The sequence below is a fragment of the Delphinapterus leucas genome, chromosome 9 (assembly GCF_059928025.1).
Source record: "Delphinapterus leucas isolate spDelLeu-1000000601 "Yukka" chromosome 9, BTC_Dleu_Yukka2, whole genome shotgun sequence".
Classification (NCBI taxonomy): domain Eukaryota; kingdom Metazoa; phylum Chordata; class Mammalia; order Artiodactyla; family Monodontidae; genus Delphinapterus; species Delphinapterus leucas.
Window position 1 is genome coordinate 12,011,803 of NC_143137.1, and position 10,090 is coordinate 12,021,892.

Here is a 10,090-nt window from a genome sequence, read left to right on the forward strand (position 1 = left end):
AGGGGCCTGCAGTTTCTTGAATACCTCTTGTTTCTACCCTGGCTGGAGTCACATGGGACTTCAGAGATGGACGGAAGAGATATCTAGACACTCACAAGGCAGACTCAAGCCAGATCAGGCCATTTTTATTGGTTGAATCCGTTCAGGCCCGCTTGGTCTGATTGAGTGGGGTGGGAAAAAAACCTCAGAGTAATCAAAGGGTCCCCCTTGGGCTAGGGAGATTTTGGTCATGAGTGTTTGGGGTGCATGCACACAGGGGTAGATAATGGGATGCGAAGAAAGTTGAGAGCAGCTCTTCTGAAGCACTGGGTAGGAATGGAAAAAGCAGAATTCACATCAGGGCCATAACATGCTGGAAGCTCCTGGCTCCACCTCTAAGCTGGCTTCACCTCTAAGCTGGCTCCACCTCTAAGCTGGCTTCAGGAATCCTTTCTCTTGACCTGAAGAAGAGAAAGTTTGGGAATTACCAGGAGCCAGCAGTGCTGGGGAATGAGAGGAAGTAGGATTTCCCACTGACAAGACAAATAGCAGGGTTCCTCCAACATCCATCCATTCGGGATTCAGGTGACCCCCATTTCTCCTTCACAGCATGGTACTTGCATAATGATCCCAGATATAAGTGTCTTCTGAGGCATGTGGATGACTCCCCACCTTCCTCTCTGCCCATTCTGGTCCTGGCAGGTTCTCTGTGTTCCTGGGTGTCAGCTGCTGTGTTTCAAGTGTCACCTCCAACCAGTCGGCCCCATCCTGCCCTCGTCCTTACCATGGCCATCAGCACCAGGGCGCTGACCAGCACAGCATAGAGGGTGGCCTTCCCCAGCAGGATCTCATAGAGGATGGTGGCAGACAGGACCCCTTGCTGGTAGGACGCTGTTGGCAGGAAGGGAGAGCAGGTAGGTACCTGTGAGCAGGGATCTCTGGTCTCCTTGCCCACGCACCACCCACCCTTCCATGCCCCACCAGGGTTCATGGGTTTTGCATTCTCTGATTCCAGAGAAAAGACCATGGGAGATGGAGACAAAGGAGCAGAGGGCCACTTACCCGAGGTGAGGCCACAGTCTGAAAGAAAACACGGGGAGGGAAATGGATGAGAGAGTCCATCTTCAAAGGCAGATTCAAAACTAAGCCAGCCTTCCTCAGCCCAATAGCTGGCAAGGTCCTAACTCTTGCCAACAACCATGTGAGCTTAGAAGTGGATCCTTCCCCAGTTGAGCCTTCAGAGAAGACTCCAGCTTTGGCTGACACCTGATTGCAGCCTCCTGAGGAAGACGAGCCAGCTAAGTTATGCCCACATTCCTGACCCATCGAAACTCTACAATAACAAATGTGTGGTATTTTGAGCTGCTTTCAAATAAACCAAGAAAAACAAAAAACTAAGGCAGACTTGTAGTCAGCACAGACTCCCAGGCTCAGGGCAGCCTCTGGTCAGAGTCCTAGCAGCGCCTTCCTTCTGTTTTGGCGATGTGGCCACAGCATCCTCGAAGGTCATGGAACATGGCAGCACTGAAGGGGATGAGGACCCACTGCTCAGACCCTGAGCTGTGCAGGCGCGTAGGGAGGGGGACCTTTCAGCACAGCTGAGCTGGGCTGACGATCTGGGGTGTGGGGGAGGAAGTAGCCCGAGGTGCCCTGTCCTCCCTCACGGTGGGCTTCCCACACCCTCCCCTTTATTCTGCATCTAGTCTCTCTGCTCTCCTCCCTGGACCTCCCTCTCCATCTGCTCTGCCTCCCTCCTTGCCGAACCCTCCCGGAGCGGCTCACCTGCTCGGCCCCGGACCTCGGCACTGATGTTCTGGGTGACGGGTTTGGGCCTGTCCTGCTTCCACTCGTCCTCGTCCGAGACCCCGTGGAACCAGGCTTGGCAGCGGAAGAGGTTGCGAGGGTTGTACCAGAAGGAGGCGGAGACCCTCAGCCGGCTGCTCAGACAGTAGCTGGAGTCATTGCGGCTGGGGTCCTCCTTGTGGGGCTGAGGGTCCGTGCTGACCCCTGTCTCGACCTGCTTCCCGTTCACCCACCAGCTCAGCTCCACGTGGTCGGGGTAGAAGCCCGTGGCCAGGCACACGAGCGTGGCCTTCTGGGTCCGCGAGATCTCTGCTGCCGACGGCTCGAACACAGTCACCTTGGGTGGGGTCACCTTGCTCAGGTCGTCTGGAAGGGAGAGGGGTTGGGAGCACGGGTGCCCGGAGGGCCGCCTGCGCGTGTGAGTTGGGGGCACAGGGAAGGGGGCCACGGGGTCATCGTAGAAGGAAATTATGTGGTAGTAGGTCCTGGTTGTTTGTTTGGGGGTCACCACCCGCTCCTCTGTGACTGTGCTCCCTCGGCCTGCCTGGCCTTTGTATTGACCCTACGACAGGCCTGTCTCCTGTGTCCCCAGCCCCTAAGGTGGCCTTACAAACGGCACTGCCCAACATTCTGAGTAATGTCTCTTCTTTCCCCTTATTTGATTTCTTATCCATCAAGAAAAGCTTACCTGTCTTTTTCTCCCCATAATATGTAGTAGTTATTTAAATAGAGCAGTGGGTTGGAGGCAGAAGAACGGAATTCAAAGCTTGGCACTGACTTTGCCCACCAACATGACTTTAGACAGTCTCCCATTGTCTCTGCATCATTTTTCCTGCCTGTGAAGGGAGAATCCCAACACCGACTGTCCAGCGCGGGGGTGGAGATGAAATGATATAAGGATTCAGAAAGCCCCTGCCCTCAGCTGGGTTACTTGTATGTGAGTCTCAGGGGTCGAGGAGTAAAGGGGATTTGGGGCTAAGGGGGTCATTTGGGGGTTGGGGTTTTTCTTCAGATGACAGTATACAGATGGCATATTTGGGGGCACCACGTGAGGACAGCCTTTTGTATTAGGGTGTGCTCATGAGAATGGGAGGTTTTCTTTCTTTCTGCTGCTTCAGCGGGTCATCCTAGCCATTCCTCTGCCTCCAGGTACCCCTGAGTTTCCTCAGCTCAGGCAGATAGCCATCTCCCTATGTTTCAAATGCAGGCATCTTCAACCTATTTTGTCCCTTTGGTTCCACGTATTCTACTCTACCCTACCAGCAAGCTTCCTAAATAGGCATGTGAGATCATCAGAGCAACTTCTGCTCTCAGCTGTCTTGCTACAACTAAGCCCCTGGTGTGTGGCGTCCTCCAGGGCTCCAGGTGAAGGCGGTCCAGTTAATGCCCCTGCGGCCTTCCCATTTGGCTGGCCCATTGCTTCTCGGCCCTCCTACTACCATGTTATTCTGCTCTTTGCTTTTTATCGATTGTTTTGTTTGTTTCTGAGCAATTCTGTTAAAAGGAAGACATCTCACTCTAAAGAGATCTAGTTTAGGCTGGAAGATGGAGAAAATGTTCTTCTAACCGACTCTTCACATTTCCCTGGATGTGACCTGACTAGAGGGGATGGCTTCCTGGGTGTGTGACCTGTGCAGTCACAGAGGACCCCACACTTAGAAGGGCCCCTTATTGATTTAATGTGCTGCTGTCGTCATTTTGAAATTCTAAGTAATTTTTAGCAAAAGCCCTGGGTGTTCCCGTGGCAGTGGTTCTGCTGCCCAGGAGGTCTGCTGCCCCGCCCTGCATTTCCCACCTTGCTGACTACTCACTCCTCTGTCCCTAGGTCCTTACTGGCCGACCAGGTAATCTCCTAACTTCTCTCTGCTGTGCAGCTCCATCAGGCTTTCTGCCCCCAGCCTGGTTATTCACTCTCGCCTCAAAGCCCCTGCCCCTGGGGTTCAACCAGCCCTCCAAGGGCACTATGGAATCTACTCCTCTGACCTCCTCACCCAGCAAACTCTCAGCCCCTATTGGAAAAAGTAAAGATGCCTTTTGAGCCACGTGCGATGCTCCCCATGATGGTGACGTGATGGACAGGACGATCGGAAGCCAGACCTTCCTTACACCCTGAAGCACTGACTACATGGCTCCATGATGAGGGCAAAGCCAGTTCTCCCTCCGTGTTTGCGAGTCCCTGTGGGGTGTGGGTCGGCTTGCCCACGTGGGTGCACGTGTGTGTCCTGGTGAGCTTCTGTTGTGTGTGCTTGGATGTGGGCTGAACTAGCCTCAGGCAGAATTCTGAAGTTTATGGGTCCTGTTCCCAGCCCTCCTGCCCATTAGCCACATGCCAAACCTGCCCCTCCTTTGGCACTGGGCTCGCCTCCCTTGCCAGTGGCCACCTAGCGGAAGGGTAGGGAGGGGACCACTGGATTACAAGAGGTTTCCTGGATACTCTCCATGTAGCTACTCTTGTAAGTCTCACAGCAGATTTAGCAGTAGGTATTGTTGATGACCTTGTACAGAAGAGGGGATGTTCCCACAGATTCACTTGACCAAGGTCAGCAGATCATTAAAGGGCCAGGGCTTGGGACCTAGATTTACCTGGTTGTAAGGTCTCCTGCTTTTCTCCACCCTGGCTGATCACAGGAACCCAGCTTCCCCTCCGGGAACAAACACTTCAGCTGAGCCTCATTGGCTCCATCTTAAGGAGCCTAACTACAAACACGCTTGCTGTTGTCAAATAAGCCAGTAAATATACCAGTTTTGAGGGGTTCTTCCCCCTGAAGCCTCAATGCTCCCATCACCAGGTGACCTTTAACCTTTTCCAGCACAAAGAGCCTAAGATCCTCCAGGGAATGTTCCTCAGCTCACAAGCAAAATACCTGCATTTTAATGTATGTCCTGCCCCACCTGGCTGTTTAACCTAGAAGACATGGTGTGAGGAGGGAGATTTCCGGCTAGGGGATGAGGGGGGTACGTTTGGTGAGTAAATCCACCCAGTGGCCCAGGTTCCCATCTAGCCCCCGTGTGCTGTACACACGGCCTGGCCCTCAGGGGTCTGGGGCTTAGGAAGAGGTTTTAAAGCTAATTTCAAATCCAAACTTCTAAACAGTAAATCAACAAACCCCGCTGACTTTGATTCTCTCCCTCATGCCTCGGGTTTCTCTCTCTCACCTCTCTGTTCCACACTTGTTTGTCATCCTTTTTCTCCTCTGTTCAGTGGAAGCCTCCATCTGCACTCCCAGGAGCCGGCTGTGCAGGGGGCCACATCTTGTGCTCATCCCTGCTTGTTCCTGCCCCTTGGGCTCATTCTCCCCTTTGCATCAGCTACACCCCCTCCTGCCCTTCCCCCCGCCCAGATTGCCCTCCACGGTCTTTTTCTCCAATCAAGCAGCTCTCAGAGTCCCAATAAATCCTCTCTTTCTCCAATGCTCACCCTGTCCCTAAATATCTCAGAAACAAAGAGACCAAAACCCCCCCCCACCCTTGCCCTCTGTCTCTGTTCCCGGACCAGGAGTACCCCATCCCAGGCCCCTCATCCCTTGCAGAGCTGACCCCACAGACGGACAACTGGCAACACAGCCCAGCTGCAGCCCTCCCCACCCATCTCCGGGGACACGATGGGCTGCGAATGGAAGGCAGGCAGACACAGCCAAATCTCACCTGTGACCGTGAGCCTGGTGCCTGGGCCGAAATACCGCTCATAGGAGCACAGAGTCCCAGTCCAGCACGCAAACCCCTCAGCGCCCAGCCACTCGCCCTCCGGGTCCCAGCGCCCGGCTCCAGCGCAGGGAGGGGACCAGGTGCCCGGGTCCGACCTTCCAACCCGCCCCGCCGCCGCTGCCGGGCCCGCGGACACTCACCCACCACGGTCAGCCGGCTGCCGGGCCCGAAGGGCAGGCGGCGCCTGTAAAGCACAGCCCCGGGGCTCCCCAGCCAAACCGAGGCGCGCCGCCCGCGCTCACCTAGCACCAGGAGCCGCGTGCCCGGCCCGAAGTACCGGGGCTGAGTCACGGGCCCCCAGCGCCGCGCAAAAACCCGCCGGGCGTCCCGCCCCGTCCCCGGCGGCAGCGTCCCCGCTCACCTAGCACCGACAGCCGGGTGCCCGCGCCGAAGTACTGAGTGTCAGCGCTCACAGCTTCAGGGCTCAGCACAAAAAGGGGTCCCGCGGCCCTGCTGGCGTCCTGAACGCCCCGCTCCGCTAACGCCCCAGGGCACCCCGCTCACCTAGCACAGTCAGCCGGGTGCCCCCGCCGAAGTACTGAGTGTTTTGGCTCACAGCCCTGAGGCCCAGGACAAAAACTGCCGCTGCCCTCTCCTGATGTCCGGGACTCAGCCCAAGTCCCCAGCGACCCCGAGCACAGCCCCAAATGGAGATGGGCAGCAGCCCACCTCTCTCCAGCCCGCCCGAGCGAGCGCTCAGGGACCCCAGCTGCCCTCCTTACCCAGCACAGTCAGCTTGGAGCCATCCCCAGAATACAGCTGTGTGGTATCCACACAGCCCTGGGACCCAGGAGCAAACTTTGCCTTCTCAGACAGCAGCCTAGGAGGGTCCAGCGCCCACGCCCCCAAAGCTAGGGTTCAAGGGGTTATCCAGCCTGGGCAGCGCATCCTCCCTCCCCCCTGGAGCAACCTCCTTACTTAGCACAGTGAGCCTGGTCCCTGGCCCGAAGTACTGCTCACTGTAGGAGCACAGAGGGAAGGGGCTACCAAGAATTCCTCCCTCTTCCCCTCCTCCCCTGGCACAGACTGGGGCCACCCTCCTTCTCCCTGGCTTCTCTCTGGACACAGTAATCTGGACGCTGCATGAGGTCACCCCAATTTGCAGAGAATCAGCTTGGCTTGGGGATTTACAGTGGTTGTGAAATTGGAAGGGGTATATGTGATGGAGATTTTGCTGGATTGGGAAGTGTTCCAGGCTAAACCCTGCCTCTTACTACTTCTGTGACCTGCAACCTCCCTGGCCTTCGTTTCTGCAGCTGAAAAATGGGGTAATATCTTCCCCACAGCGTTGTTGTGAGTGCTTAACAAATCACACACCTGCAAGTGCTTTGTCAAAGGGCAAGTTTTGTGAAAAGTTTTATGATTATCCCTCTTGAACGTTTTGATGTTTCGTGTTCCTGGGAAGCTTAGTGTGGAGCAGGGAGAGGCAGGGGTGATTCGTTTGGGCGTCACCATCCGCATTCCCTGCTGTTAGTCTCCCTCATCCTTGCCCCTTCTCTCTCTCCTCAATGGGCACTCACTACTGACTGCCTCCCACGAGTCCCTGAAGTGGCATTATACCCCGATTTTCTTGGCTGTGTTTGAAAAGCCCTGTACTTGGGGCCCTGGAGGATTAGCCATCGAATGAGTATATCTATTTTCTTCCTAGTTTAAATCCCTCTTCGGTGCACGGCTAACTTTTCAGACTTAGAAGCAATTACAGTAGAGTTGAAATAAGCCTGGATTTTGAGGTAGAGGATTCCTACCAGCAGCATGATCCTGAGAACTAAACTGACTTTTTCCAATGATCGTTTTCCTGTTTTTTGCAGGGTGTATGTGCTTATCTGTTTGAGTGACAGCACCTATTAGAATCAGACATTCTTCCCCAGAAGAGATACTTTTCCCGTTGCATCTGACATATTCTTTTCTCTATACTCTACCCAACTCACCTTTTGTTTTGATTTTCATGTAACCTGCTTTGTGGAGCCCCTGTGCCTCTGGCTATTATCCTATCTGATGTTCCATACCGACTGCTACGCCAGGGCACTCCGGGTGTCGAGGATGGCTGGAATCCCATGAAAGGAAATGTTCATGGGTTGAACCCTTTCTTATTTCCAGTGCCCAGCAAACCTCTCTCCCCGCTTTTGAATCCTAGCTCCAGCCACGTTTTATATTCATAAAAGCAGCAAAAGCTTGGAAACGAACAAATCCCAAAGTCCGAGGACCAGTTCATCAGAGGGTTCATATTATAAAGTCCCAGGCCCTTTGACATGCCTGACAGAAGGGAGAGAATTTCTGGAATTGTTGGAAGGCAGGCCCTCACGTGAAGACATGGAGGAATGGGAAAAAAACACGTCTACCTTTCAAGCACCCTCCTTGTTGCCAGAATGTACTGTGCCCTCTGTTTGGCTCTGTTCTAGGAATGAGTTTGTGGAGCAGAAGTATGGCAAACCCAGATGCCTCCACTTTATCCAAGTTTGGGAAATGTTTCTAATGGCAAAATTGAGACATGGGTTTGGAAAAAGGCATACTCTGTGACACAGTGAGGATAAACAACAAGAATGAAAAGGATGGCTACAAGAGGGTAAATCCTTTACAAAGGATTTTCACATGATTTAGTCCCTTACAGTTTCAGGACCCCAAGAGACTACCATTGTCATCTCTGTTTTATACATCTCAGAGGGCCTGAGACAGTTTAGGTCACTTTGCAAATTGCATGAGCCCCTCCTTCCCCAGAACCAAGGCAGTTTGAATCCCAGTGATTTGTACTTTCCAATTGCCACGACACTCCCTGGCATGTGCTCCCATCTGCAGGACAAAGCCTGCCCCAGCCAACCAATCTGGTAGAACCTCTGTGGCCCGCTGCTCTGGCCGTGTCTATAACTCCAGCCCAGGCCCATCTCACCCTCGCCCTTCTTCTCCCATCTGCCTGCTTCCTCCAGAGGGTGGTGATGGTGTGTTAGCATTTCACGATGGGCCTCTGACTCGCTGATCTCAGCACAGATCCTGAGGTTTGAGAGCATGGGGCCTCAACCTGCTTCTCTTCTTTCTGCCTTGGCTGTTGCTAAGATGGTGTAAGTTTCCAGTTGTAACAGCTTATTCTGACCTACCTCCTCTGACCCCCAGCAAGCGCAGTGTTCCCCAGGGCCACCCCTGCAAGCTCACATGATGCCGTGACACGGACCTCGGCCTTCAGGGCTCAGGAGTCCCCCTCAAGCGCCCTCAGTCTCACCAAGCTGCTCCCCTATGGCCTCCTGAGTCCTTAAACCACCTCAGGAAGACACACATGGATCTTGGAGACAGAGAAGGACTCAAGGAAGGCGAGGACAGCACTCTGAGCTGGAGGGAGGTGTTGGGGGTGGATTTTAACATAGAAGACGGAGCTGTTCCCCAAAACGGGGTCACCAGTGCAGGATCAGAGTTAGAAGGAGGGTGGGAAATGGAGAAGATCAGATAAGAAGGGGAAAGTAAAGCAGCACACCCGCTAAATCAGGAGAGAGGAGGGGAGTCTTGCAGAACAACGAGAAGGAGAACGAGAAAGCCGGGAGACGAAGCACAGAAGCACAGCCCCCATGAGCCCTCGGCTGAAGAGCTGCATCAAACACAGCGGAGCAAGCTGGAGATGCTCTGGAAGGAAAGGGCAGCTCTGACCCCCTCCTTCTACCTCCCTCCCTGTCTGATACCTGTCACGGTGAGCCTGGTGCCGGTCCCAAAGTGGAGGGGCGAATTATAGGAACACAGCTGCAGGAGGCTGTAGGAAAACCCCCCAGAGGTCTCCAGCCAGAGTGCTAGTCTTAGCTCCTTGAGGGCAGAGATGGCCACCTTTCCCTGCCTGGATTCACGGCTCAGGACCAAAGGGATCCCACTAGGAGAAAGGCCTAAGCACACTCTGGGGAAAGAGGGGAAAGAGGAAGAGACTTAGGAGGGGCCGATCCACGCACAGAAGAAGGAGGAATGGACCACCGACAGAAGAGTAAGGACGCAGTTGATGGGCCGAAGACTTAGAGGACAAACAGGAATCAAACAAGCCTCATCTAAAGTGGTGGCAGACCCAGCTCCCCGGAAGCCCCACAGGGACCAGAGTTTACTCAACCCTCTCCCACCGGGGCTGAATGGAGAGGTAGACACTTCGGGTCCAAGGGACAGTGGCCCCGTCTCCCGGCTCTTGCGCCTTACCCAGGACAAGCGCCCGGTTGCTCCACAGTATAACACGGGCGTGGCAAACCCCAGAGCGGCCGGTATGGGGCCCTTCTTTCCAGAAACGAGCTTCTCCCCAGAACTCCTGGGGGTCCTAGGGCCTTCTCCACTCACCCACACTCTCTGCCTTTTCTCTGCCGTGTCCTCAGTCCCTGCCTTCTCTAAAGGGAACTTCTAGAACTCCAGCCTTACAATACATCATTCCCAGGGAAGACCGTTACTTACCCAGCCCAGAAAGCTTCGTTCCGCTGCCAAAATACAGGCTCTCATTAGTCACAGGACGCGAAAGCCCGGTAGGGAGACGGTGCCTGCGCCTCCCATTCTTTCCCCACCCCTCCGCCCGTCCACCTGCAGCCCTCCTGTCCCCTTCCTTGGCGGAATTTTAACCCCCAGAGGTGGAGCTGGCGACAACTGTACAACCAGAAAA

At 54.6% G+C, this 10,090-nt stretch overlaps 1 gene segment (V, D, J or C); it reads right to left on the reverse strand.

The window, feature by feature from the left end:
- Window positions 1-109: 109 nt before the first annotated feature.
- The window catches only part of LOC111171173 (T cell receptor beta constant 1-like), a 65,838-nt gene continuing 55,857 nt past the window's right edge, over window positions 110-10,090 (reverse strand). The window contains 4 exon segments of the C gene segment in view: window positions 110-440; window positions 764-870; window positions 1,042-1,059; window positions 1,762-2,148. Coding sequence covers window positions 420-440; window positions 764-870; window positions 1,042-1,059; window positions 1,762-2,148 — 533 coding nt within the window.